The sequence below is a fragment of the Salmo salar genome, unplaced genomic scaffold (assembly GCF_965601325.2).
Source record: "Salmo salar unplaced genomic scaffold, fSalSal1 ptg000686l, whole genome shotgun sequence".
NCBI lineage: Eukaryota > Metazoa > Chordata > Actinopteri > Salmoniformes > Salmonidae > Salmo > Salmo salar.
In genome coordinates, this window is record NW_027675463.1 from 301024 (window position 1) to 327742 (window position 26719).

At 43.5% G+C, this 26719-nt stretch overlaps 1 protein-coding gene and 1 long non-coding RNA gene across 2 annotated transcripts in view; one reads left to right on the forward strand and one right to left on the reverse strand.

The window, feature by feature from the left end:
• Positions 1 to 26719, forward strand: part of LOC145877105 (uncharacterized) — a 201731-nt gene that overhangs the window by 82999 nt on the left and 92013 nt on the right. The gene's annotated exons all lie outside the window — the stretch shown is intronic.
• LOC123741877 (uncharacterized) lies at positions 16409 to 19539 on the reverse strand. Its single transcript, XM_082972382.1, has 2 exons — positions 19522 to 19539; positions 16409 to 19074 (listed from the first exon to the last, which is right to left on the reverse strand). The coding sequence occupies exons 1-2, from the start codon at positions 19537 to 19539 to the stop codon at positions 17341 to 17343; spliced, it is 1752 nt and encodes a 583-aa protein (XP_082828508.1). The 3' UTR covers positions 16409 to 17340.

Consider the following 26719-nt stretch of genomic DNA (forward strand, 5'->3'; position numbering starts at 1 on the left):
CTGTCTGTCTGTCTGTTCAGTAACACCTCCTAAACCTAACCTGTCTGTCTGTCTGTCTGTCTGTCTGTCTGTTCAGTAACACCTCCTAAACCTAACCTGTCTATCTGTCTGTCTGTCTGTTCAGTAACACCTCCTAACCCTAACCTGTCTGTCTGTCTGTTCAGTAACACCTCCTAACCCTTACCTGTCTGTCTGTCTGTCTGTCTGTATAGTAACACCTCCTAACCTGTCTGTCTGTCTGTCTGTTCAGTAACACCTCCTAACCCTAACCTGTCTGTCTGTCTGTCTGTCTGTCTGTACAGTAACACCTCCTAACCCTAACCTGTCTGTCTGTCTGTCTGTCTGTCTGTCTGTCTGTCTGTCTGTCTGTCTGTCTGTACAGTAACACCTCCTAACTCTAACCTGTCTGTCTGTCTGTCTGTCTGTCTGTCTGTACAGTAACACCTCCTAACCCTAACCTGTCTGTCTGTCTGTCTGTCTGTATAGTAACACCTCCTAACCTGTCTGTCTGTCTGTCTGTTCAGTAACACCTCCTAACTCTAACCTGTCTGTCTGTCTGTCTGTCTGTCTGTTCAGTAACACCTCCTAACCCTAACCTGTCTGTCTGTCTGTCTGTCTATTGACACCTCCTAACCTGTCTGTCTGTCTGTACAGTAACACCTCCTAACCCTAACCTGTCTGTCTGTCACACGGGGTGTGATCGTTCTACAGTGGTCCCTGAAGCGCCGTGTGATTAGAACACTAAATTGTGCACTACAATTAACTGTGGACCTTGGTCAAACATAGTGCACTATATAGCCTAACACTCTTTTAGAACCCTCATTTAGAACACTCATTTAGAACGCTCATTTAAAACACTCATTTACAACGCTCATTTACAACACTCTTTTAGAACCCTCATTTACAACGCTCATTTACAACACTCTTTTAGAACCCTCATTTACAACGCTCATTTACAACGCTCATTTAGAACGCTCATTTAGAACGCTCTTTACAACGCTCAATTAGAACGCTCATTTAGAACCCTCCTTTAGAACCCTCCTTTAGAACCCTCCTTTAGAACCCTCATTTAGAACCCTCATTTAGAATGCTAATTTAGAACGCTCATTTAGAACGCTCATTTAGAACGCTCCTTTTGAACGCTCCTTTAGAACCCTCATTTAGAACGCTCATTTAGAACACTCATTGAGAAAGCTCATTTAGAACACTCATTTAGAATGCTGATTTACAACGCTCGTTTAGAACCCTCATTTAGAACGCTAATTTAGAACACTCATTTAGAACACTCATTTAGAACGCTCATTTAGAACCCTCATTTAGAACCCTCATTTAGAACGCTCTTTTAGAACACTCATTTAGAACACTCTATAGAACACTCGTTTAGAACCCTCTTTTAGAACACTCATTTAGAACACTCTATAGAACACTCGTTTAGAACCCTCTTTTAGAACACTCATTTAGAACACTCTTTTAGAACACTCATTTAGAACCCTCATTTAGAACGCTCTTTTAGAACACTCATTTAGAACATTTACATTTACATTTAAGTCATTTAGCAGACGCTCTTATCCAGAGCGACTTACAAATTGGTGCATTCACCTTATGATATCCAGTGGAACAACCACTTTACAATAGTGCATCTAAATCTTTTAAGGGGGGGGGGGGGGGGGGGTTAGAAGGATTACTTTATCCTATCCTAGGTATTCCTTAAAGAGGTGGGGTTTCAGGTGTCTCCGGAAGGTGGTGATTGACTCCGCTGTCCTGGCGTCGTGAGGGAGCTTGTTCCACCATTGGGGTGCCAGAGCAGCAAACAGTTTTGACTGGGCTGAGCGGGAACTGTGCTTCCTCAGAGGTAGGGGGGCCAGCAGGCCAGAGGTGGATGAACGCAGTGCCCTTGTTTGGGTGTAGGGCCTGATCAGAGCCTGAAGGTATGGAGGTGCCGTTCCCTTCACAGCTCCGTAGGCAATCACCATGGTTTTGTAGCGGATGCGAGCTTCAACTGGAAGCCAGTGGAGAGAGCGGAGGAGCGGGGTGACGTGAGAGAACTTGGGAAGGTTGAAAACCAGACGGGCTGCGGCGTTCTGGATGAGTTGTAGGGGTTTAATGGCACAGGCAGGGAGCCCAGCCAACAGCGAGTTGCAGTAATCCAGACGGGAGATGACAAGTGCCTGGATTAGGACCTGCGCCGCTTCCTGTGTGAGGCAGGGTCGTACTCTGCGAATGTTGTAGAGCATGAACCTACAGGATCGGGTCACCGCCTTGATGTTAGTGGAGAACGACAGGGTGTTGTCCAGGATCACGCCAAGGTTCTTAGCACTCTGGGAGGAGGGGACAAGGGAGTTGTCAACCGTGATGGCGAGATCATGGAACGGGCAGTCCTTCCCCGGGAGGAAGAGCAGCTCCGTCTTGCCGAGGTTCAGCTTGAGCTGGTGATCCGTCATCCACACTGATATGTCTGACAGACATGCAGAAATGCGATTCGCCGCCTGGTTATCAGAAGGGGGAAAGGAGAAGATTAATTGTGTGTCGTCTGCATAGCAATGATAGGAGAGACCATGTGAGGATAAGACAGAGCCTAGTGACTTGGTGTATAGCGAGAATAGGAGAGGGCCTAGAACAGAGCCCTGGGGGACACCAGTGGTGAGAGCGCATGGTGCGGAGACAGATTCTCGACACGCCACCTGGTAGGAGCGACCTGTCAGGTAGGACGCAATCCAAGCGTGGGCCGCGCCGGAGATGCCCAACTCGGAGAGGGTGGAGAGGAGGATCTGATGGTTCACAGTATCAAAGGCAGCAGATAGGTCTAGAAGGATGAGAGCAGAGGAGAGAGAGTTAGCTTTAGCAGTGCGGAGAGCCTCCGTGACACAGAGAAGAGCAGTCTCAGTTGAATGCCCAGTCTTGAAACCTGACTGATTAGGATCAAGAAGGTCATTCTGAGAGAGATAGCAGGAGAGCTGGCCAAGGACGGCACGTTCAAGAGTTTTGGAGAGAAAAGAAAGAAGGGATACTGGTCTGTAGTTGTTGACATCGGAGGGATCGAGTGTAGGTTTTTTCAGAAGGGGTGCAACTCTCGCTCTCTTGAAGACGGAAGGGACGTAGCCAGCGGTCAAGGATGAGTTGATGAGCGAGGTGAGGAAGGGGAGAAGGTCTCCGGAAATGGTCTGGAGAAGAGAGGAGGGGATAGGGTCAAGTGGGCAGGTTGTTGGGCGGCCGGCCGTCACAAGACGCGAGATTTCATCTGGAGAGAGAGGGGAGAAAGAGGTCAAAGCACAGGGTAGGGCAGTGTGAGCAGGACCAGCGGTGTCGTTTGACTTAGCAAACGAGGATCGGATATCGTCAACCTTCTTTTCAAAATGGTTGACGAAGTCATCCGCAGAGAGGGAGGAGGGGGGGGGGGGGGGAGGAGGATTCAGGAGGGAGGAGAAGGTAGCAAAGAGCTTCCTAGGGTTAGAGGCAGATGCTTGGAATTTAGAGTGGTAGAAAGTGGCTTTAGCAGCAGAGACAGAAGAGGAGAATGTAGAGAGGAGTGAGTGAAAGGATGCCAGGTCCGCAGGGAGGCGAGTTTTCCTCCATTTCCGCTCGGCTGCCCGGAGCCTTGTTCTGTGAGCTCGTAGTGAGTCGTCGAGCCACGGAGCAGGAGGGGAGGACCGAGCCGGCCTGGAGGATAGGGGACAGAGAAAATCAAAGGATGCAGAAAGGGAGGAGAGGAGGGTTGAGGAGGCAGAATCAGGAGATAGGTTGGAGAAGGTTTGAGCAGAGGGAAGAGATGATAGGATGGAAGAGGAGAGAGTAGCAGGAGAGAGAGAGCGAAGGTTGGGACGGCGCAATACCATCCGAGTAGGGGCAGAGTGAGAAGTGTTGGATGAGAGCAAGAGGGAAAAGGATACAAGGTAGTGGTCGGAGATTTGGAGGGGAGTTGCAATGAGATTAGTGGAAGAACAGCATCTAGTAAAGATGAGGTCAAGCGTATTGCCTGCCTTGTGAGTAGGGGGGGAAGGTGAGAGGGTGAGGTCAAAAGAGGAGAGGAGTGGAAAGAAGGAGGCAGAGAGGAATGAGTCGAAGGTAGACGAGGGGAGGTTAAAGTCACCCAGAACTGTGAGAGGTGAGCCATCCTCAGGAAAGGAACTTATCAAGGCGTCAAGCTCATTGATGAACTCTCCAAGGGAACCTGCAGGGCGATAAATGATAAGGATGTTAAGCTTGAAAGGGCTGGTAACTGTGACAGCATGGAATTCAAATGAGGAGATAGACAGATGGGTCAGGGGAGAAAGAGAGAATGTCCACTTGGGAGAGATGAGGATTCCAGTGCCACCACCCCGCTGGCTCGATGCTCTAGGGGTATGCGAGAACACGTGGGCAGACGAAGAGAGAGCAGTAGGAGTAGCAGTGTTATCTGTGGTAATCCATATTTCCGTCAGCGCCAGGAAGTCTAGGGACTGGAGGGTAGCATAGGCTGAGATGAACTCAGCCTTGTTGGCTGCAGACCGGCAGTTCCAGAGGCTGCCGGAGACCTGGAACTCCACGCGGGTCGTGCGCGCTGGGACCACCAGGTTAGAGTGGCAGCGGCCACGCGGTGTGAAGCGTTTGTATGGCCTGTGCAGAGAGGAGAGAACAGGGATAGACAGACACATAGTTGACAAGCTACAGAAGTGTTGTTTCTTGTATTATTGTCTCCTGTGTCTTTAGAGAACTGTTTCACTTTGATATCCTTTTTCTTCTGTCCTGATTTTCTCTTTCTTTTCTTCTGTTAACTAGATATTCTTTGTTGTTCTTCGTTAGCTAGCTAGCTTCTATCAATGATATAATGTCACAATGTAGAATGTTTTAACATTGTAGTAGGAGTATTTTAATGATGTCACAATGTAGAATGTTTTAACATTGTAGTAGGAGTATTTTAATGATGTCACAATGTAGAATGTTTTAACATTGTAGAAGGAGTATTTTAATGATGTCACAATGTAGAACCCTAAACGTTTGTCCCCTGTTCTATTGATTTCAACATGATATGGATATTAGCCTCAGGGGAAAATCCAGGCTCTGAAATGGAAGAGTTACTATTTATGAGATTTAACAAAAAGTGACTAACAAAAAAAGAGCTGTGTTACACTTACCACGTTGGTGACCCACTGGAATCAAAATGCAACACTTCAAAATGTAGCGATCTGTTTTCTACAAGTTGCCCTCTAACCAGTGATATACACATTATTCCCAGATTCCGTGTGGTTTTTGAGCTGTTAGTTTTAACAGGACGCGCAACCTCATCTCCCTTCTGTCACACAATTGATTTCAACATGATATCGATGAGTTATGACAAATAAGTGTTGTGTTCCTTTGTTTAGCGACCCCTAAATTGAAATGCATCACTCCAACATGTAGCTGACTGTCTTCTGCAGGTTGTCCTCTAACCAGTGAGGTAAAATATATCTCCCATTTCCATATGTTTTTTTAGTTGTGTTAGTTTCAACAGCACAAACAACCTGATTTCCCCCCTAATCGATATCAGTGATTTATTGCTACTTGTCAAAACTACAGCGTTTTTGGCGCTTGTGCAGTTTATAAGGAGCTTGTTTTAAAAAATACAAGTAATATGATTATTGTGGCAGATGTTTGTGTATATAGCACATTTTATGTTTAGATTTGGACATGTTAAAATTGTGTTTTGACATTGGGGATATCCCACCTAGCAACATGTAATTGAAAAGCTGTTGAAAATAAGACTATGCAACCAAATATTTCATATTTACATTTCATGTAACATTTAGTAATAATTATTTATGTAACCAACTGACTATTATATTGACATTGTTACCCTGCTTTTAGAATATCAGGGTTCATTCTCAGATGTGCCAACCCAAATGTACTAGAGCAGGACATTGGGGACTGGGCCCCGATCCAACAACATGCCTATCTAGTGAACCCTGAAAAGAGAGAGAAGCTCTGCAGTGAGGTGGAAAGTTACTACGGATATTGCAGGAGTTTCCTCTTGAAATCAGACATGTCTGTGGTAAGGACAACTTGGTTGCTGATTGTCTCAAGGGTGGGCAGTCAAAAAGTTGAGTGTTTTGTGTTTAGCCAGTGTGTTGCCATGGATCACAATTTATTATGACTGCATGTTTTTCCTTATTGGAGATGAGTTTTGTTTGGGCTCGTTCCAAGGGGACGAGAGTTCTAGAAGCTAGTGAGTTTTAGGAAGACAGAGCAGAAGCTAGTAGTTGGAAGATGATTCTAGAAGTGTATATATATTGTCTTGAATTGTTGACAGCCACCATGTTTATATTGGTGAAGCATTGTAGTTGATTATAATGTGAATTGGAAGTTTTTTTCTGTTGTTGGTAAGCATTCTCTTAAGGTGTTAGTCTTTGGTTTTTCCATTTTTGTTTTGAGGTTTGGAATGTAGCACGTAGGACGCACTGATTGGTGTCACCTCGTTAGTCAGTATGTGTTACACCTGTGCTGGCTTGTCCATCTCGTTAGTGGGAAGGTGTTTCACCTGAGCTGGTCCAGGTTCTATTTAAGAGTGTCTGGCCCAGTGCTCCAGTTGTCTTGATACATGTGGAGAGTCAACACCTTTAGTTGCTCCACCTTTTTGGTTTACTTCCTGTCTTTAAGTTTGGTGTGGGTTTTTCTTTTGTTTGCCTCTTCTTGGGCAGATTTAGTGGGTCTCATGGTGGGTGTCTTTTAGGTCCCAGTTGTTGTTACTAGTCAACTTCCAGTGGACACCCCCATAGTGTCTTTCAGAGCCCCTCCTAAAAAACAAGTTTATATTTTGGGTTGGATATTGCATCCAATTTAATATTTTAATCAATGGCATTTCCTTAGAATGCTCATTAGTCTTTCAGTTGTTAAGTCTTCTCTTTGTTGTGTACTAAATATTTCTGTTTATTTTCATTTTTTTATTTGTTTTTTCCTGTGAAGCCATTGTGTTGCATCCATGTCTGAAATGTGCTGTATAAATAAAGCTGGTTTTGATTTGAACATATGTCAAACACATTAACCCAATGACTGACCAATCAACAGACTCCTGGTCCACTCTTAGTATGAAAAACAGTATCAATCCCACTTTTCCAGCCTGCTGAAGGCGTGTGGAGTGGTAAACACCACCCCCGGCTCTACCAGGGGCTTGAGGTGTCTCCCACAGCTCTGCTTATATCATGTTCTGTGGCCTTGCTGTTCCATTTCTGACTGCCCCTGCAACACAGAAATTAACACATTTAGTAATATTATAAAACACTCAAAGTAATGGATATGGAGCATCTATGGCCTCAGTTACACCTGGCACCTAAATGTGACTTCTGTCATCTGATCACTCCAAGCTGCATTAGGTTCAGATCTACCAGGATGGACCTTTGACATAGTCTGGAGCAGTCAGGCCACTGAATATGCATAAGCAATGTAAAGAGATGGGGTGAATGAGTGGGAAAAGTACATTTGACACAAATTACCTTCATAATATCAAAGAACAAATGTGTGTGCCTGAGGGGAAATTAACTTTCATACAGCCAAAAGGGGTGAGAAATTACACCAATATCAGTGGACAATTTGCACTAATGTAAATAAACATAGATGATGGAACATATTCCCTTTAGCTGACGTGATGAACCACTAAGGGGACATAAATATTTACCATCTAAACCATGTGTGACCTCTCACCTCTCTGGCTGTAGAAGTGTTCTTCCTAACCAGTCCCTCAACAGCTCTCTGACTGAGCTCCACCCTCACTGGGTCTTCAGAGGAGAGGAAGGCTGAGGAGGGATGGAAGGATGAATGGATCAGTCAGTCAATAAAGTGTAGAGCTGCTGTCTATGCTGTCTGACAAAATCACTATTTTAGTAGTTCATTAAAGTAAATAAGGCTTTATGACTGCTGAATACCAACTATCAATCACTTAGATCATGTATTTTCAGGTAGAGATACATCCTTGGGACGTCCCTAGCCCAGTTGAAGTTGACATTTAAAATGGTTAAGGTAGGGGTTAAGGTTAGGGTTTAGGGTAGGGATGTCCCAAGGATCCCAGATAGCATTGACCATCGTGCATTCTTCTGTCTCTTTTACATAGCAGGTGTAAAAGAAACACAGACAAGACAAGCAGGCAAGCAATGGATTATGGTCATTGTAGTTAATTACGTTTTATGCGCTAAACTATGTAGAATATTGGCCTGTTGGAAACTACAACTCCCTACTACATCACAAAGTTCAGTCTGGGTCTGATTTATCTCTAGAGAAACTACAACTCCCTACTACATCACACAGTTCAGTCTGGATCTGATTTATCTCTAGAGAAACTACAACTCCCTACTACATCACACAGTTCAGGCTGAATCTGATTTATCTCTAGAGAAACTACAACTCCCTACTACATCACACAGTTCAGTCTGGGTCTGATTTATCTCTAGAGAAACTACAACTCTCTACTACATCACACAGTTCAGTCTGGGTCTGATTTATCTCTTGTGAGGGAAAATCTATGTTAACCTCTTTAAGTTGATATGACTTCTATTGTGTTGAAGGATCTCTTTAAGGTTGAGAAGTTTATGTGTATGTTTATGTGGGTCTGCAACCACACACCCTCTGGGCAGACAGGCCAAAGGCGCTTGGCCCAATTCAGGGAACCGTTGATCTACTTCAGAGGAACTGTGTCTAGAGTGATTTCCTGTTGTTTTGACACCTCACTGGAAAACTAGAATAACTAGCTGTTGCTACAGAACGAGACAACCAATTCAGTTAGTCTGTGTCTCGTTCTCCACACACGTACACATACCAAGATCACGTGTTTTCTATATGCACAAGATAGTTTGACTATATAAGGCTTCTGAACTCCTTGTGTCATCGAGCTCTCGGCCTTCCACCTCAGAGTGTAGGGCTGACCAGCTACTTTATTGCAATTCTTATCAAATAAAGGTTGATTGTTTAAAGAAATGACAAAGTCTCTCCTTATTGGTTAGAAATTCCACCACAATGTGCAGTAACAATGATAGACCAGACTCATATCAGTTCACCGTCTCACCTCATACTGTATTGGAGCAGCAGCAGCTGACTGCCCAGTTCAACATCAGTTCACCGTCTCACCTCATACTGTATTGGAGCAGCAGCAGCTGACTGCCCAGTTCAACATCAGTTCACCGTCTCACCTCATACTATATTGGAGCAGCAGCAGCTGACTGCCCAGTTCAACATCAGTTCACCGTCTCACCTCATACTGTATTGGAGCAGCAGCAGCTGACTGCCCAGTTCAACATCAGTTCACCGTCTCACCTCATATTGTATTGGAGCAGCAGCAGCTGACTGCCCAGTTCAACATCAGTTCACCGTCTCACCTCATACTGTATTGGAGCAGCAGCAGCTGACTTGATCGTTGATACTAATCATCATGTTTGAATCTGAGAGTAAATAGAGCCGACTACAACTCTAAAAATGAAGGGTTCAACTGGAGTTGTTCTCAGATCCCCTAAGAACCGTAGGGTTCTTGGTCAATGAAAAACAGCCCCAAAAGGTTCTTCAAAGAACTTGTTAGAAGGTGGGTTCATCGAGGAACCTCCGTTGTTGCTGGACTTCTTCCGGGAACTTCGCAATTACAACTGAAAACGATGGTGACAAGTTTGGATGCGACAACAGTTAAAAAGGTTAAGTTGGGTTGATGTTTGGCTCTGAATATGTCTCGAAATCATTTATTATAATAATATAACATACTAATAATGAATAACGAAGACAATGATGGTTTTCTGTGAATATCTTCCATAACGTTACTATAGTTAATGAACGTAAATATTAGAAAGCCGGGTTTGACCGTCGGCGTTGTATGAGCTACAGTACAGTACCGTTAGCTAGCTAGCTAACGTTATGTCCTAACTAGGCACAACTAGGTTTGGATTATTTCCTCAACTATATTCTTTCCCATATATTGTATATCGTTTCCATAAAGCCAACAACAGCTCTTATTCCTTCCCTTTCTCTAATGTATTTTGTAATAAAATGAGCAAGTGTAGTAAGATCATTGCTTTACTTTACTAGGACTGGAGACCACAGCAGTGATTCTGCTCTTGCCCTACCTCTTCAATGAGGACCCGAGTGGCCTTTATGTCCGTGACAAGGTATGTCTATGCACCAATCATCTGTTTCTTCATAAACATAGGTGTGCATGCTTATATAAAACTACAGCTGAACATTTGTTATGTTCTTTGTTAATTGTATGTATATTAATCTTTTCTTACTTTTGTTGACACAGATTTCACCGCTCTTCACTCCTTTACTGCACATCGGTGGAAATCCATTTCACCATGAGAGTGAAATCCCGCTGGCCTTTGATGGGGAGAACATCCACGCCCTCGAGGACGTCCCCATGGGACTTGGAGCTCTGCTACGACTGGATTTTTTATTTTCCCTTCAATTTCCCAAAAATGTCAGAAAAACAGTTATGTTGTTAAGTTACTGTGTTCTGGGGATCAGAGAAGTTGGGGAGAAGTTACCAGGGCCGGTCATAAAGATGGAAAACTTCCTAACATAACTAAGTGGATACGATATACACACTAAAGCTGAAAAATCTGTATTTAGCATCAAGTCTACAATATTGTTAGTTGACCTGTGATTCATTTTTTATGTTTTTATTGTACATCATTATAATTTTTTTAAATGTCATGAAAATCACTATACAAAATAAATGTATTATTTATTATGGTCTGACATGTCTGCAGAAATGTTGCAATTTGGTAATGTGTTTTGTTTGGTAAATTGTTTTGTAAATATTTATTCACATTTGTGGTGCCACTAAATAAACAATGAATTATTTAAATCTGTCACGGTTTTCGTCGGTAATGGAGGACCAAAACGCAGCAGGTATGTGTAAGCTCATCTTGACGTTTATTAACTTCCCAAAATAACAAAACAAGTGAACGAACGATATACAGACAGTCTTGCAAGGCACAAGGCTAAACACAGAACAATCTCCCACAAACACACCCAACTAATATAGGACTTCCAATCAAAGGCAACACCACACAGCTGCCTTCAATTGGAAGTCCACCCCAATTAACTCTACATAGAAACACACTTACTAGACTACACATAGAAATACATAAACATAGACCATAAACCCGGAAATACTAAATCAAACGCCCTTTTACCAAAACACCACCCCGAACCACATAAAACAAATACCCTCTGCCACGTCCTGACCAAACTACAATAACAATTAACCCTTATACTGGCCAGGATGTGACAAAATCAATATTGTCAATATTGTTATTATTAAAATATGTTTTTATAACGGAGGGAGCGTGGACAGGGAGTTAAAAAATGAACCCCAAAAGGTTCTTTGAGGAACCATGATAAGGGTTTATTCAAAGAACTTAGAGGTTCCCACAAAATGTTCTTCAAATAACTTATAGGGGTTCCCCCACAGTTTCAGTTTGAAGAACCCCTAAAGGATACTCCAGGAACCTTTACTTTTTAGAGTGTATATTGATAAAAGTCACCTTGTCCGAGAGACATTTACATAGTTACCTTGGCTCACTCTAATTTTATGGAAAAAAGTTTATTCAATAAATCTAGCAACTCCTCTCATACTGGGAAGACCCCCCCCCCCCCCCCCCAGACCTTAAGGGCAGTTTATTTCAAATGTAGTACCCGGATGGAGAAAGTCCAATAAGCGTTTTATAGTTTCATCCAACTGCCCAGACTTTGTAGACTGTTTAATAATGCTTAAAGCTCATCTTTATCAAATGATCCATTAAAGATACCAACTCAAAACCTACGTTCGTCTACATATGGGTTGTTTAAATTGTATCTAATTATATTCCCAGTATTACTTCATCAAATCTCTAGTAATCATTATACACACATACAATTCATCATATTTTCATATATTCACAGAATCCATATAAAACGTAAGAAATTCTCAGGTAGTCACGACAACCATTCCATTTGCTTTTTCAAGGACTCTCCAAACATCCTCCCAGCAGAACAAAAAATTAACTTTAGTTTCCCAGACAATGACCATGGGATCCTCAACGGTTCTCTAACCTCCCAGAGACCACGGCAAAATCAAGCCTCCCAGGAACTATAGACCTTCTGCTGCTTTCTAAAATATCATCATTTATTATCCACATTTCAATCATCTGATTCAGCATATTTCTATATGTTACTATCCAAACGACAGATTAAGACTCATTTCCACAGTCAAACAACTCTCATATCACAGTCACACAACTCTCATATCACAGTCACACAACTCTCATATCACAGTCACACAACTCTCATATCACAGTCATACAACTCTCATATCACAGTCACACAACTCTCATTTCACAGTCACACAACTCTCATATCACAGTCACACAACTCTCATATCACAGTCACACAACTCTCATATCACAGTCACACAACTCTCATATCACAGTCACAACTCTCATATCACAGTCACACAACTCTCATACCACAGTCACACAACTCTCATATCACAGTCACACAACTCTCATATCACAGTCACACAACTCTCATATCACAGTCATACAACTCTCATATCACAGTCACACAACTCTCATATCACAGTCACACAATGCTATTCTCAAACATACCTAATCAATTAGTTGTTTTTCAACAATATATTAACCTGCAGGAACATTTTCACATTTCTATCTAATGGTTAGTTCCTAGGATAATGTAACTCATACATTTACATCTTTCAATACTTCTAAAATGGTGTCCAGGTTTAAAATAATTACAGGTTTAAAACAATTACAGGTGCACCTTACTATCTTATACTATATCATAAATAGTCTTAACTAGTAAACACAGATTCTAGTTTTCATCCAGTTTACAGAGATAGCTGACTGGGCCCTGTTTACACCTCCACACAGGAGTACACACTCAGAGCCTCCTGACTGGGCCCTGTTTACACCTCCAAGGTGCCCCCCCTCACACAGGAATACACACTCAGAGCCTACGAGGATTTTATAAAATCTCCACTTTGCGTGTTTCGCTCACCTCATTATTTTTTAAACTAGGTTTGAGTTGTGGTATCCACTCAGATCAAAGGTGGGTTCATTTGCTCCGTTCCCGAAGTCTCCCTGAGATCCCAAGTTTGAGGGATCCCTGGTGCACCATTTACCCAGGTCGTCAGGAGCCAGGTCATTTACCCAGGTCATCAGGAGTCAGGTCATTTACCCAGGTCATCAGGAGTCAGGTCATTTACCCAGGTCATCAGGAGCCAGGTCATTTACCCAGGTCATCAGGAGCCAGGTCATTTACCCAGGTCATCAGGAGCCAGGTCATTTACCCAGGTCATCAGGAGCCAGGTCATTGACCCAGGTCATCAGGAGCCAGGTCATTTACCCAGGTCGTCAGGAGCCAGGTCATTTACCCAGGTCATCAGGAGTCAGGTCATTTACCCAGGTCATCAGGAGCCAGGTCATTTACCCAGGTCATCAGGAGCCAGGTCATTTACCCAGGTCATCAGGAGCCAGGTCATTTACCCAGGTCGTCAGGAGCCAGGTCATTTACCCAGGTCGTCAGGAGCCAGGTCATTTACCCAGGTCGTAAGGAGTCAGGTCATTTACCCAGGTCATCAGGAGCCAGGTCATTTACCCAGGTCGTCAGGAGCCAGGTCATTTACCCAGGTCGTCAGGAGCCAGGTCATTTACCCAGGTCGTCAGGAGCCAGGTCATTTACCCAGGTCGTAAGGAGTCAGGTCATTTACCCAGGTCATCAGGAGTCAGGTCATTTACCCAGGTCATCAGGAGCCAGGTCATTTACCCAGGTCGTCAGGTCATTTACCCAAGTCGTCAGGAGTCAGGTCATTTACCCAGGTCATCAGGAGTCAGGTCATTTACCCAGGTCATCAGGAGCCAGGTCATTTACCCAGGTCATCAGGAGCCAGGTCATTTACCCAGGTCATCAGGAGCCAGGTCATTTACCCAGGTCATCAGGAGCCAGGTCATTGACCCAGGTCATCAGGAGCCAGGTCATTTACCCAGGTCGTCAGGAGCCAGGTCATTTACCCAGGTCATCAGGAGTCAGGTCATTTACCCAGGTCATCAGGAGCCAGGTCATTTACCCAGGTCATCAGGAGCCAGGTCATTTACCCAGGTCATCAGGAGCCAGGTCATTTACCCAGGTCGTCAGGAGCCAGGTCATTTACCCAGGTCGTCAGGAGCCAGGTCATTTACCCAGGTCGTAAGGAGTCAGGTCATTTACCCAGGTCATCAGGAGCCAGGTCATTTACCCAGGTCGTCAGGAGCCAGGTCATTTACCCAGGTCGTCAGGAGCCAGGTCATTTACCCAGGTCGTCAGGAGCCAGGTCATTTACCCAGGTCGTAAGGAGTCAGGTCATTTACCCAGGTCATCAGGAGTCAGGTCATTTACCCAGGTCATCAGGAGCCAGGTCATTTACCCAGGTCGTCAGGTCATTTACCCAGGTCGTCAGGAGCCAGGTCATTTACCCAGGTCATCAGGAGCCAGGTCATTTACCCAGGTCATCAGGAGCCAGGTCATTTACCCAGGTCATCAGGAGCCAGGTCATTTACCCAGGTCATCAGGAGCCAGGTCATTTACCCAGGTCATCAGGTCATTTACCCAGGTCATCAGGAGCCAGGTCATTTACCCAGGTCGTCAGGAGTCAGGTCAAGATTCACATCCCCATCGCCAAATGTGGTTAATTTCTTTAATATCAATTGAGGAAACAAACTTATCACACAAGTCAGCGTTATTCTAAAACTAAATCTTTATTCACTTATTAATACGGGAGCAGGTCAATACAACACACACATATAAAGTGAATCAATTGAGTGTTCTACGAAAATGATGGCTGGTCGACGAATCACCCCCAGATGATTCGTTGAGAGCCACGATACAAAAGTACAAAGGTCTTTTACAGCCAAGATACACCCCTTTCAACCTACATGACCAACAACAGATGTATAGAACGGGTCACAAGGTTAAGATTTGTATGAAAGATGCTTATAATTCTCAGCAGACAGTATCTGCTGTAAAAACAGTACTCTTTATGTAGAGACCAGGGTCTGGCCCTGAGGTCATCTCTCCCTGGTACCATATAGAACAGAAACATTAACTCATGCTCTGGAATGCGGTCTCTTTAGGTTTTATCACCCAAAAGACATTGTAAATCTCCTGTCAGTGTTTTCTCCCAGAGGCCCATCCTCAGTAGAACACAGACACAATAGTTCTAAGAACCCTCTATTCTGTTGCATAAAACAACCATTTGATGCAATAAAAGTATTATAACAATGTTGCAGGTTTGCTCTCTCAGTGTCCACTGAAAGTTGACTAGTAACAACAACTGGGACCTAAAAGACACCCACCATGAGACCCACTAAATCTGCCCAAGAAGAGGAAAACAAAAGAAAAACCCACACCAAACTTAAAGACAGGAAGCAAACCAAAAAGGTGGAGCAACTAAAGATGTTGACTCTCCACATGTATCAAGACAACTGGTGCACTGGGCCAGACACTCTTAAATAGAACCTGGACCAGCTCAGGTGAAACACCTTCCCACTAACGAGATGGACAAGCCAGCACAGGTGTAACACATACTGACTAACGAGGTGACACCAATCAGTGCGCCCAACGAGCTAACGAGCTAGACGTGCTGACGGAGCTAGACGAGCTAAAGTCCAATCTCAAAACATAAATGGAAAAACCAAAGCCTGTAACACCTTCCCCCTTAAGACAACAAATATATCCTACATTTCTTTTGGACAAGTTTGCTTACCACCAACAGAAAACAACTTCCATTTCACATTATAATCAACTACAATGCTTCACCTTCACCAATATAAACATGGTGTCTACTGGCTGTCAACAATTAAAAACAAGAAAAAACACGTATTTCTAAATAATAATATACAATAGTATCTTTTGTCCTTTTTCTTTCCATAGAATCCTTCCTAAAACTCACTAGCTTCTAGAACTCTCGTCTTCCTAAAACTCACTAGCTTCTAGAACTCTCGTCTTCCTAAAACTCACTAGCTTCTAGAACTCTCGTCTTCCTAAAACTCACTAGCTTCTAGAACTCTCGTCACCTTGGAACGAGCCCAAACAAAACTCATCTCCAATACGGAAAAACGTGCAGTCAAAATAAATTGTGATCCATGGCAACGCACTGGCTAAACGCAAAACACTCAACTTTTTGACTGCCCACCCTTGAGACAATCAGCAACCAAGTTGTCCTCACCACTGACATGTCTGATTTCAAGAGGAAACTCCTGCAATATCCATAGTAACTTTCCACCTCACTGCAGAGCTTCTCTCTCTTTTCAGGGTTCACTAGATAGGCATGTTGTTGGATCGGGGCCCAGTCCCCAATGTCATGCTCTAGTACATTTGGTTTGGCACATCTGAGAATGAACCCTGATATTTTAAAAGCAGGGCAACAATGTGAATATAATTGTACCCAAAACTTGTCAGTTGGTTGCATGAATAAGTATTACATGAATTGTAAATATGAAATATCAAAACCAAATGTACACCCCTTTGTTAATACATATTGACAATAATGAACCTAATGGTGAGGCATAAATAATAAAAAAAATCTGATTTTGTCAGGCTGAATGTTTTACATTTTTTACATTTTACATTTTAGTCATTTAGCAGACGCTCTTATCCAGAGCGACGTACAGTAGTGAATGCATATATTTCATTAAAAAAAAAATTGTACTTTTTTATTTTATTTTTTATAAATATGAGGTGATTTGAGTCATGCTTCTTCAGTAGTGGAATAAAGACAATTAGCACTTGAATGTTGTAAATAAATACTGGAGTGATGTAGGATTGTTAATAAAATTGATTATAGACCAATTTATTATACTGCGTCCATGTGTATAGGCTGCAAGTACGTTGAAATGAAGCTGTTTTCAAGTCATTGAAAAAACGACCAGAAAAGACCTCTTTTCAACTTTCACTTTCAACTACAACGAACATATATTGGATGTCGGGCATAGTCTTATTTTCAACGTCTTTTCAATGACATGTTGCTAGGTGGGATATCCCCAATGTCAAAACACAGTTTTAACGTGTCCAAATCAATAACCAATAAGCAGAAACAGTTGGTGATATATTGAAAACCTAAACATTTCGAAGTGTTGCATTTTGATTCAAGTGGGTCACCAACATGGTAAGTGTAATACATTTTTTTTGTCACTTTTTGTTAAATCTCATAAATAGTAACTCTTCCATTTCAGAGCCTGGATTTTCCCCCTGAGGCTAATATCCATATCATGTTGAAATCAATAGAACAGGGGACAAACGTTTAGGGTTCTACATTGTGACATCATTAAAATACACCTACTACAATGTTTAAACATTCTACATTGTGACATTATTTCATTGATATCATGGAACAACTCCTTCATGTATTTTCTGATGTTTGATCAGAGATCTTTTATCAAAGTATCTCTTGTCACACTGATCACAGCCATAAGGTTTCTCTCCTGTGTGTGTTCTCTGGTGTTTAGTCAGACTGCTAGATGTAGTAAAACTCTTCCCACATTGATCACAGCTAAAAGATTTCTCTCCTGTGTGTGTTCTATGGTGTCTCTTCAGATGGCTAGAACGAAAAAAACTCTTCCCACATTGAGTACAGCTATATGATTTCTCTCCTGTGTGTGTTCTATGGTGTACCTTCAGACTGCTAGAACAAAAAAAACTCTTCCCACATTGAGTACAGCTATATGGTTTCTCTCCTGTGTGTGTTCTATGGTGTATCTTCAGATGGCTAGAACGAAAAAAACTCTTCCCACATTGAGTACAGCTATATGATTTCTCTCGTATCTTTCCTGTGTGTGTTCTATGGTGTACCTTCAGACTGCTAGAACAAAAAAAACTCTTCCCACATTGAGTACAGCTATATGGTTTCTCTCGTTTCTCTCCTGTGTGCGTTCTCTGATGTGATATCAGGCTTCTTGACTGGGTATAACTCTTTCCACATTGATTACAGCTAAAAGATTTCTCTCCTGTGTGTGTTTTCTGGTGTCTCTTCAGACAGCTAGAACGAAAAAAACTCTTCCCACATTGAGTACAGCTAAAAGGTTTCTCTCCTGTGTGTGTTCTCTGATGTGCTGTCAGGCTACCTAACAGGGTATAACTCCTTCCACATTGATTACAGCTAAAAGGTTTCTCTCCTGTGTGTGTTCTCTGATGTGATATCAGGCTACCTGACTGGGTAAAACTCTTCCCACATTGATTACAGCTAAAAGGTTTCTCTCCTGTGTGTGTTCTCTGATGTGATATCAGGTTTCTTGACTGGGTAAAACTCTTCCCACATTGATTACAGCTAAAAGGTTTCTCTCCTGTGTGTGTTTTCTGGTGTTTCTTCAGACAGCTAGAACGAAAAAAACGCTTCCCACATTGAGTACAGCTAAAAGGTTTCTCTCCTGTGTGTGTTCTCTGATGTGATTTCAGGCTACCTGACTCTCTATAACTCTTTCCACATTGATTACAGCTAAAAGCTTTCTCTCCTGTGTGTGTTATCTGGTGTCTCTTCAGACAGCTAGAATTAACAAAACTCTTCACCCACTGAGTACAGCTAAAAGGTTTCTCTCCTGTGTGTGTTCTCTGATGTGATATCAGGCTACCTGACAGGGCATAACTCTTCCCACATTGAGTACAGCCAAAAGGTTTCTCTTCAGTGTGAATTCTTTGATGTATTTTAAGTTTTACTGAGGAGTTGAATCTTTTCCCACAGTCAGAGCAGAAGTAAGATTTCTTCCCTGTGGGTCTCTGCAGGTGTTCCTTGAGGAGTTCTGATCTGGAGAGACTCTTCTCTGCCTCTTCAGCATCATGAGGTTGTTGAGGCTCCCCAGAGGATCCACGATAGTCCCGTCTCTCTCCTGTGTGAACAACAAAGTCATACAGATGGTTAAATGCCCACAACAGCAGAAATCCACTGTTTATTTGAGGTAAAAAGGGATGACCAGAGAGTACCCATGAAGTTGTACAACATTTGACAAGACAGTCAAGACCTAAGCAGTGTGCCAGATGACCTTTGGCCTCCAATATAGGCCCCTTTCTGTGTTTGCTAAAATTGCAGCAATGCACACGCAATTTGGTTGTAGAAACTCCTCCATTCTAATGAGGAAACCACTAGTTATGGATGTAGTATATCTGGTAATGAGGAAACCACTAGTTATGGATGTAGTATATCTGGTAATGAGGAAACCACTAGTTATGGATGTAGTATATCTGCTAATGAGGAAACCACTAGTTATGGATGTAGTATATCTGGTAATGAGGAAACCACTAGTTATGGATGTAGTATATCTGGTAATGAGGAAACCACTAGTTATGGATGTAGTATATCTGGTAATGAGGAAACCACTAGTTATGGATGTAGTATATCTGCCTGGAGCAAAAATGGTGAGCGAAGATGATCGTTTTTCACAATGTATTCTGAATATTACAGCGCACTATCAGGACAAGATCAGGAGTGCTACTCAAGTAAACTCACATTAAGTTCTGTCTATTCACTAATTCAGCACTGTGGGGGAAAACTCAGGAGAGTTCTCATATGCTGACAGCAAAAATAGCCTCCATTTACAGGTTGCATATGAGTGCATTTCACATTACTTTTGGATTATAATTGTAAAGCTCGTTTGAACCTCCTGCTTAATATGTTTGTGTTATTGTCGCAAATCAACTGCTTTACACTTAAAAAACACTTCAACCAGTAAAATGCTCTTTGGCTAGCTTTAACATCAGCCTGACAATGAGGGTTTGTACACTAAGTGTTTAACAAATTGGCCCATAACTTCACCTAACAATAACATAGACCTACTGTAAGACCCATAACTTCACCTAACAATAACATAGACCTACTGTAGGACCCATAACTTTATCTAACAACGACATAGACGTAGGACTATAAATCATTTAATATTTCAGGTGAAACATGGACACTAAAATGTCTGTCGTGACGTTTCATAACCTGATCACCAGATAATTTTGTGAATAATCCTATTAGGCTACTCTGTAATGTGTTGTCATTCTAAATGTCCTGAATAAAGGAAAATAGCTCTGTGTGTTGAACAATAGCCTATCCATCAAGGAACAGTTCTCTACACATTATGAGCAAAGTAGGGATGATGGATCCAACGTGGAGTGTATCTCTGTGCACAAACAGACTAACGAGACCCTACTGTAAATCAGCCAGACAGTAACACATTATAAACATCGATTTGTTTGGGATGTTGGATCCAACGTGGAGCACGGCATAACTGTCTTTACCAGAGTAATGAATGAAGAAGCACTTTGGTTGTTGTTGCATGTCGTGATGTTTGTCATGTGACTGTCATTCAGAAAATGATTTCGTGGATCAGCTGATGATAGTTGAACATGTGACTGTAAATAAACAGCTACAGTATTAAGAATTATGTGTAATTATTGAAGAACCACGTTAATGACAGTATCCATTTGGGTGTTGTCAATAAAGTTAAGGTGACTCTTGGTTAGAACCATTGGATTTAGCAACACCTTATAACTGTTATGCCAAGATGTCTGAACTTCTTGACGAGGTCCCTATGAATTTGAGAGTGGTTACACTTCTCCTTCCCCCATCCCTCAGCTGTTTACCAAACCAAGTCTCTGGGCAGCCATTTTGTTTCTGTTTAAAAACTAGGTTGCCCCTTTAAAAAAACCACACAATCAATCAACCAATCTGCAGTCCAAACAATAACAAAGCTGTAATTCCACCACTGTTTTGGTTATAAGATGATGATGGGGTTGGAGAAATGTAACTACTCTCAAATTCATAGACTGACCTATGGATGCAAGGACTGACCATCCATGATATCAACATTATAGTTTTAACCATGTTGAGGCTATACAGTGTTGATTTACATTATTTCTAAACATTGGAGTAAAAAAAATCTTATTTGGGGTTCTGATGGGGTTCAACAGTTGAACTAAACTCATGAGGCATGTGTTATATTCTTCAAGAATCAATGGCTATAAATAAATTATTTAAAAGTCACAATATGGATGTAGCTATTGCATATTTCCGCTTTAACACCACACATCAGTTCAACAACTGCAGAGTTTGTGCCTCTGTTTTTAAGACAGTACTTACTAGTGTTTATCAGGGCCCGTTCATTGTTAAAACCATTGGATGCCTTAACATGCCTTTGGGAAACCGGGCCCAGATATACAGTTTCCTCCTCTTCTTCCTTTTTCGATGTGACAGTCATCTCCCCCTCCTCTTCCACTCCATAAACTGCATCTTCCTCCTCTTCTTTTACTGTAACATCCTCCTCCTCTTTCACTCTGAACGCATCTTCCTCTTCTTTTACTGAAACGTCTTTCTCTTCTTCTTTCACTGTAACAGCCTCACCCTCCACTTGTTTTTGCATTGTAACATCTTTCTCTTCCCCCTCCTCTTTGACGAGAGTTTCTTTCTCCGTCCAGCAGACCTCTTCTTTAACAGGAGGAGAGTAGCTCAGTGACTGTTACGGAGTCTAGTTGATAGGTAATCGACTAGCCGGACTGTTCCCCGGACTCCGCGTGTAGGGATTTGTACAATGCATGAACAAGGCTATTGAACTAGACATTGGTGTCTGTCTTTATTACTTTATCCAATATATCATACAGAAACATGGTATCAGAAGTGGCTCGAAAACCATACGTTTGTTATTTTTGTAGCTAAGTACAGTATAGGCGCGGTTACGTTCCATATGCGAACACACGCCGATTCCTACTCACAACACTGATCAACTAGTTGTTAGCTGGTTAGCTAGCATCACTACCTACCTCGATGACTGAAGGCAAAGAAGTCTCCTATTCCATCGCTATGGCAGCGAACATTCCGCCACCTAATCCCATGGTTCTCACAGGGGACTGGAATACTAATTGGGACAATTTCAGGGATGAATTCGAGGACTATGCGCTGGCGACCGGTCTACATGAGAAACCCAACGAGGTACAAGCGGCAACTCTGAGGAGTTTAATGGGCAGCGAATGCAGGCATATCTACCGGCACAATCTCACCCTCACAGCGCGACAACAGTGTGATGCAAAGGCTATATTGGATGCATTGGAGAATTACTTCAAACCCGCCAGAAACGTAATTTACGAGCGGTTCGTTTTCGGAAGCTGCAAACAGGAAGAGGGTGAGTCAGTACACAACTTTGTAACCCGTTTGAGAGAAAAATCCGCCACTTGTGAATACGGGGGATTGAAAGATGAATTGATTCGTGACAAAATAGTACTGGGAATTGCAAATGAGGATACACGCCGGCGTCTACTGAGAGAGAGAGGCTTAACATTAGTAACTGCCATCGAAATGTGCCGCACTGCTGAAGTCACTGACATGAGAATGAGAGCAATGGAAATCGAAACCCCACGCTCCGACGTTGACACTGTTCACGCTGTTGCTAGGCAGACATTCAGGCAAAACCAATCAAGGCAGAGTAATTCACCACGAACGGTGAACACAGAGAGCCCAGTAGCATGTAAATACTGTGGGAATACGCACACACGTGGCAAAGAGCACTGCCCTGCCTATGGAAAACCATGCAGAGCTTGTGGAACTAATAATCACTTTGCAAAAGTGTGTCTCAAAAGCAAAAGAAGGGTGAGTGAGGGCAAGATTCACTGTGTTGATGATGTCACTCAATGTTCAGAGCTGAACAGTGAATGTGACATTTACATGCATGAATCCATTGGGGCTGTACACTCAAGAGGGAAGAAATGGTTTGTGACACTACGATTACACAACAAGCAACAACAATGTCAACTGGATTCCGGTGCTACATGCAACATAATGAGCTACAAAGACAAAATCAATCTGGCACCTGACACACATCTATTGCCCAGCGACACTAGACTAAAGCTGTACTCAGGAGAGCTAATGAGCTCTATGGGCACCTTTGAGACCGAATGTGTTATTCGGGGACGCAAACACAAGCTGGAGTTTGAGATTGTGAAAACCAGTCAACATCCTCTCCTCTCAGGCTCTACATGCGAACGCCTGGGACTGATGCAGTTCACTGTACCAAATGACCTGCACATTGTGGATCATGTCCAGCATGGACCCCTGTCCAAAGAACAACTACTCAGCAGATATGACGATGTATTCAACATGCCCGTTGAATCAGTGCCTGGTGAGGTACACTTTGAAGTGGATGAGAGCATCACTCCAGTCCAGTGTGCTCCTCGCAATGTGCCCATTGCAATGAAAGTGGATGTGAAGGCCCAGCTGGACAAGTATGAGGCCGATGGCCACATGACATCTGTGACCGAACCAACTGACTGGATCAGCAATATGGTCATAGTGAAAAAACCAGAGAAGCTGAGGGTCTGCATCGACCCAAAGCATCTGAACCAAGCATTGAAACGATCCCACTACATCATGCCGACACTAGAGGATGTCCTCTACAAGCTTCCCAAGGCCAGGATTTTCACCTTGGTGGATGCCCGAGATGCATTCCTTCAATGCAAGCTGGACGAAGAAAGCAGCTTCATGACTACCTTCTGGACCCCCTGGGGTCGGAAACGCTGGCTCAAGCTCCCGTTTGGTGTCTCAGTGGCACCTGAGGTATACCAACGCAAGCAGCACGAGTTACTGGCTGGGCTCAAGGGCATTGAACCCATCGCTGATGATGTCCTGATCGTAGGCTGTGGTGACACAGACGATGAAGCAGAACGCGACCACGATGTGAAGCTCCTGGCACTGATGGAGCGCTGTCGAGCAGTTAAGCTTCGTCTTGGCCTGAAGAAGCTACAGTTCAAGGTGAAAGACGTCCACTTCCATGGCCACATTCTTTCGGCAAAAGGCCTGAAGCCGGACCCAGACAAGGTCCGAGCGATCCTCGACATGCCAAACCCATCTGATGCAAAAGGAGTACAGCGTCTCATCGGTTTTGCAAACTATCTTGCAAAGTTCATGCCACACCTATCAGCAGTCTGTGAGCCTCTGCGCCGGTTGCTGGACAAAGACACACCATGGCACTGGCTACCCAAGCACGAGGCAGCGGTGCAGGAGATGAAATCTCTGGCTTCATCCATGCCAGTGTTGCGCTACTACGACGTCACGAAGCCTGTCACAATCCAGAGTGACTCCAGTCAAAGGGGACTTGGATGCTGCCTTATGCAGGAAGGCCAACCCGTTGCGTTTGCCTCGAGAGCGCTCACCCCCACCGAACAGAACTATGCACAAATTGAGAAAGAGTGCCTCAGCATCGTCTTCTCTTGCCAGCGATTCCATCACTACTTGTATGGTCGAGAGCTGGTCACCGCTGAAACTGACCACAAACCACTCATTGCCATATTCAGTAAACCTCTCCTCAACGCGCCCAAGAGGCTTCAAAGCATGCTCCTGACTCTGCAAAACTACAGCCTGAAGGTCATTTACAAGCCAGGACCAGAGATGTACATCAGCGACACACTGAGCAGGGCAACGGCACAATGTACAGGCAGAGGCACTGCCTATCAGCGGCAGGCCATCTGTTCGCTACAGCAGGAACAACAAGATGTTCAACAGATCAATCAGGCAGACTGCTTAAACGTCACAGATCACCGCCTAGCCCAGATCAGGCAACACACTGACAAGGACGAACACCTACAATCACTGAAGTCCATGGCTCTCGCAGGTTGGCCATACCTGAAAGAGGAGACACCTTTCACAGTGAGAGAATACTGGACCTTTCGAGATGAGATCAGCGTGCAAAATGGCGTCTTGTTCAGAGGTCAGAAGGTCATTATTCCCAAATCACTACGTCCAGAGATGCTCACCCGCATACACTCCAGTCACGTTGGAGGTGACGCATGCTACCGCCAGGCTCGTGAAACATTATACTGGCCAAACATGCAAGCAGAAATTAAAGACTTTGTCAGCAACTGTACCACGTGCAACGAGTACGCTCATGAACAGCAAAAGGAAACCATGATGTCACACGAACTGCCCACAAGGGCCTGGCAAATCGTCAGCATGGACTTATTCAGCCACAGACAAAAGGACTATCTTCTCATTGTGGATCACTACTCTGACTTTTGGGAAATTGAACTGCTCCCTGACTTGTCTGCAGAGACGGTCATAAAGCGCTGCAAGGCGCAGTTTGCCAGGCAAGGTCAGCCTGACAAGGTAATCACGGACAATGGCCCACAATTCACTGCACAGTTCAAGCGTTTCGCCTCAGAATGGGAGTTTGACCATGTAACCTCCTCTCCAAGACACCCAAAAGCAAATGGCAAGGCAGAGTCAGCTGTCAAGATTGCAAAAAACCTGTTAAGCAGGGCCGCGCGCGACAGCAACGACCCATGGAAAGCGATCTTACAGTGGAGGAACACACCCACCGAAAACATGGACAGCAGCCCAGCACAACGCCTTCTGTCCAGACGTCTGAAGACTACCATCCCCGTAGCTAACAAGCTACTTGAGCCCTGCGTCATGGTTGGCGTCACGGACAAACTGCGTTGCAGAAAGCAGCTCGCTAAGTGCTTCTACGACCGGACTGCTCGAGACCTACCAGAACTGGAGGTGGGTGAAACGATAAGGATGAAACCGCTGCCGGGAGACCACACAGGACTTTGGAGGCTGGGCACGTGCCTACAGAGAGTTGCACCACGCTCTTACCTGGTGGATGTTGGTGGCTCCCTCTATCGTCGCAATCGGGTGGATCTGCGCATAGCAGAGCGGACAAACCAGAACACGCCATACACTCACCTAGATGAGATGGATCACAGTCCAGGCCTAAGGGTAAGAGGTGCAGAATTGAGACATGAGCCAACTGAAGGTGAGGCTTCTACCCCACCAAGCTCTCCAGCTCGTGGCCCTAATCCTACCCCTGTCAGAGCCAATACTTACTCACGGGTGGGTCGGCTGTGCAAGCCACCGGACAGGCTTACTCTGTAAGCAAGAGACTGTGTTAACTTGTCCTCCTGTTTATAAAAATAAACATTTAAAAAATAAAAATAAAGAAAAGAAAAGAAAATAAAGAAAAAAGAAAAAGAAAATTTAAAAAGAAAGGAAGATGACAACTGAAGTAAAAAGAAAATGTCATGCGTTCTTAATTGTTATGACTTGATTGTTAAGAATTTAATGTTATGCTGTTATGTTTGCACTTTCTATTGAAAAGGATGATGTTACGGAGTCTAGTTGATAGGTAATCGACTAGCCGGACTGTTCCCCGGACTCCGCGTGTAGGGATTTGTACAATGCATGAACAAGGCTATTGAACTAGACATTGGTGTCTGTCTTTATTACTTTATCCAATATATCATACTGAAACACGCACCACCGCTAACTAACTAGCCATTTCACATCGGTTACACTCACCCCTTCACAAAGCTCGTCCTCGCGCTATCTTGCGACTCTACGTCTTACAGGAACGCGCATACCGGCCAAGCACACGCACAACTGTGATGAATTTGCCCTGTCCCTGTAAAATAAAACTAACTCAACCTGCAATTCACTGTACTGTCCTGACATTGTTCCACGTAATGGAAACAGAGTATAATGTTTAAATACATAAACTTCCTTTTCTAATTCACTGGTGTTACCTAAACATTCAAACCAAGAATCAATAACCAGCTTCACATCACCAAATGTTTCCTTCCAGCCAAACATAGCCCAAGCATAGCTCAGCGCACATAACCAATTCTCTTCTCATCTTTTGTTTTACCCGTAAGCAAAAATATAACCCACTACTCAACCAACGTTCTGCCTTACCTCTATAGTAAGATTAAAACCAAACTTTACAACTTCCTCTTCTCTTTCAGCTTC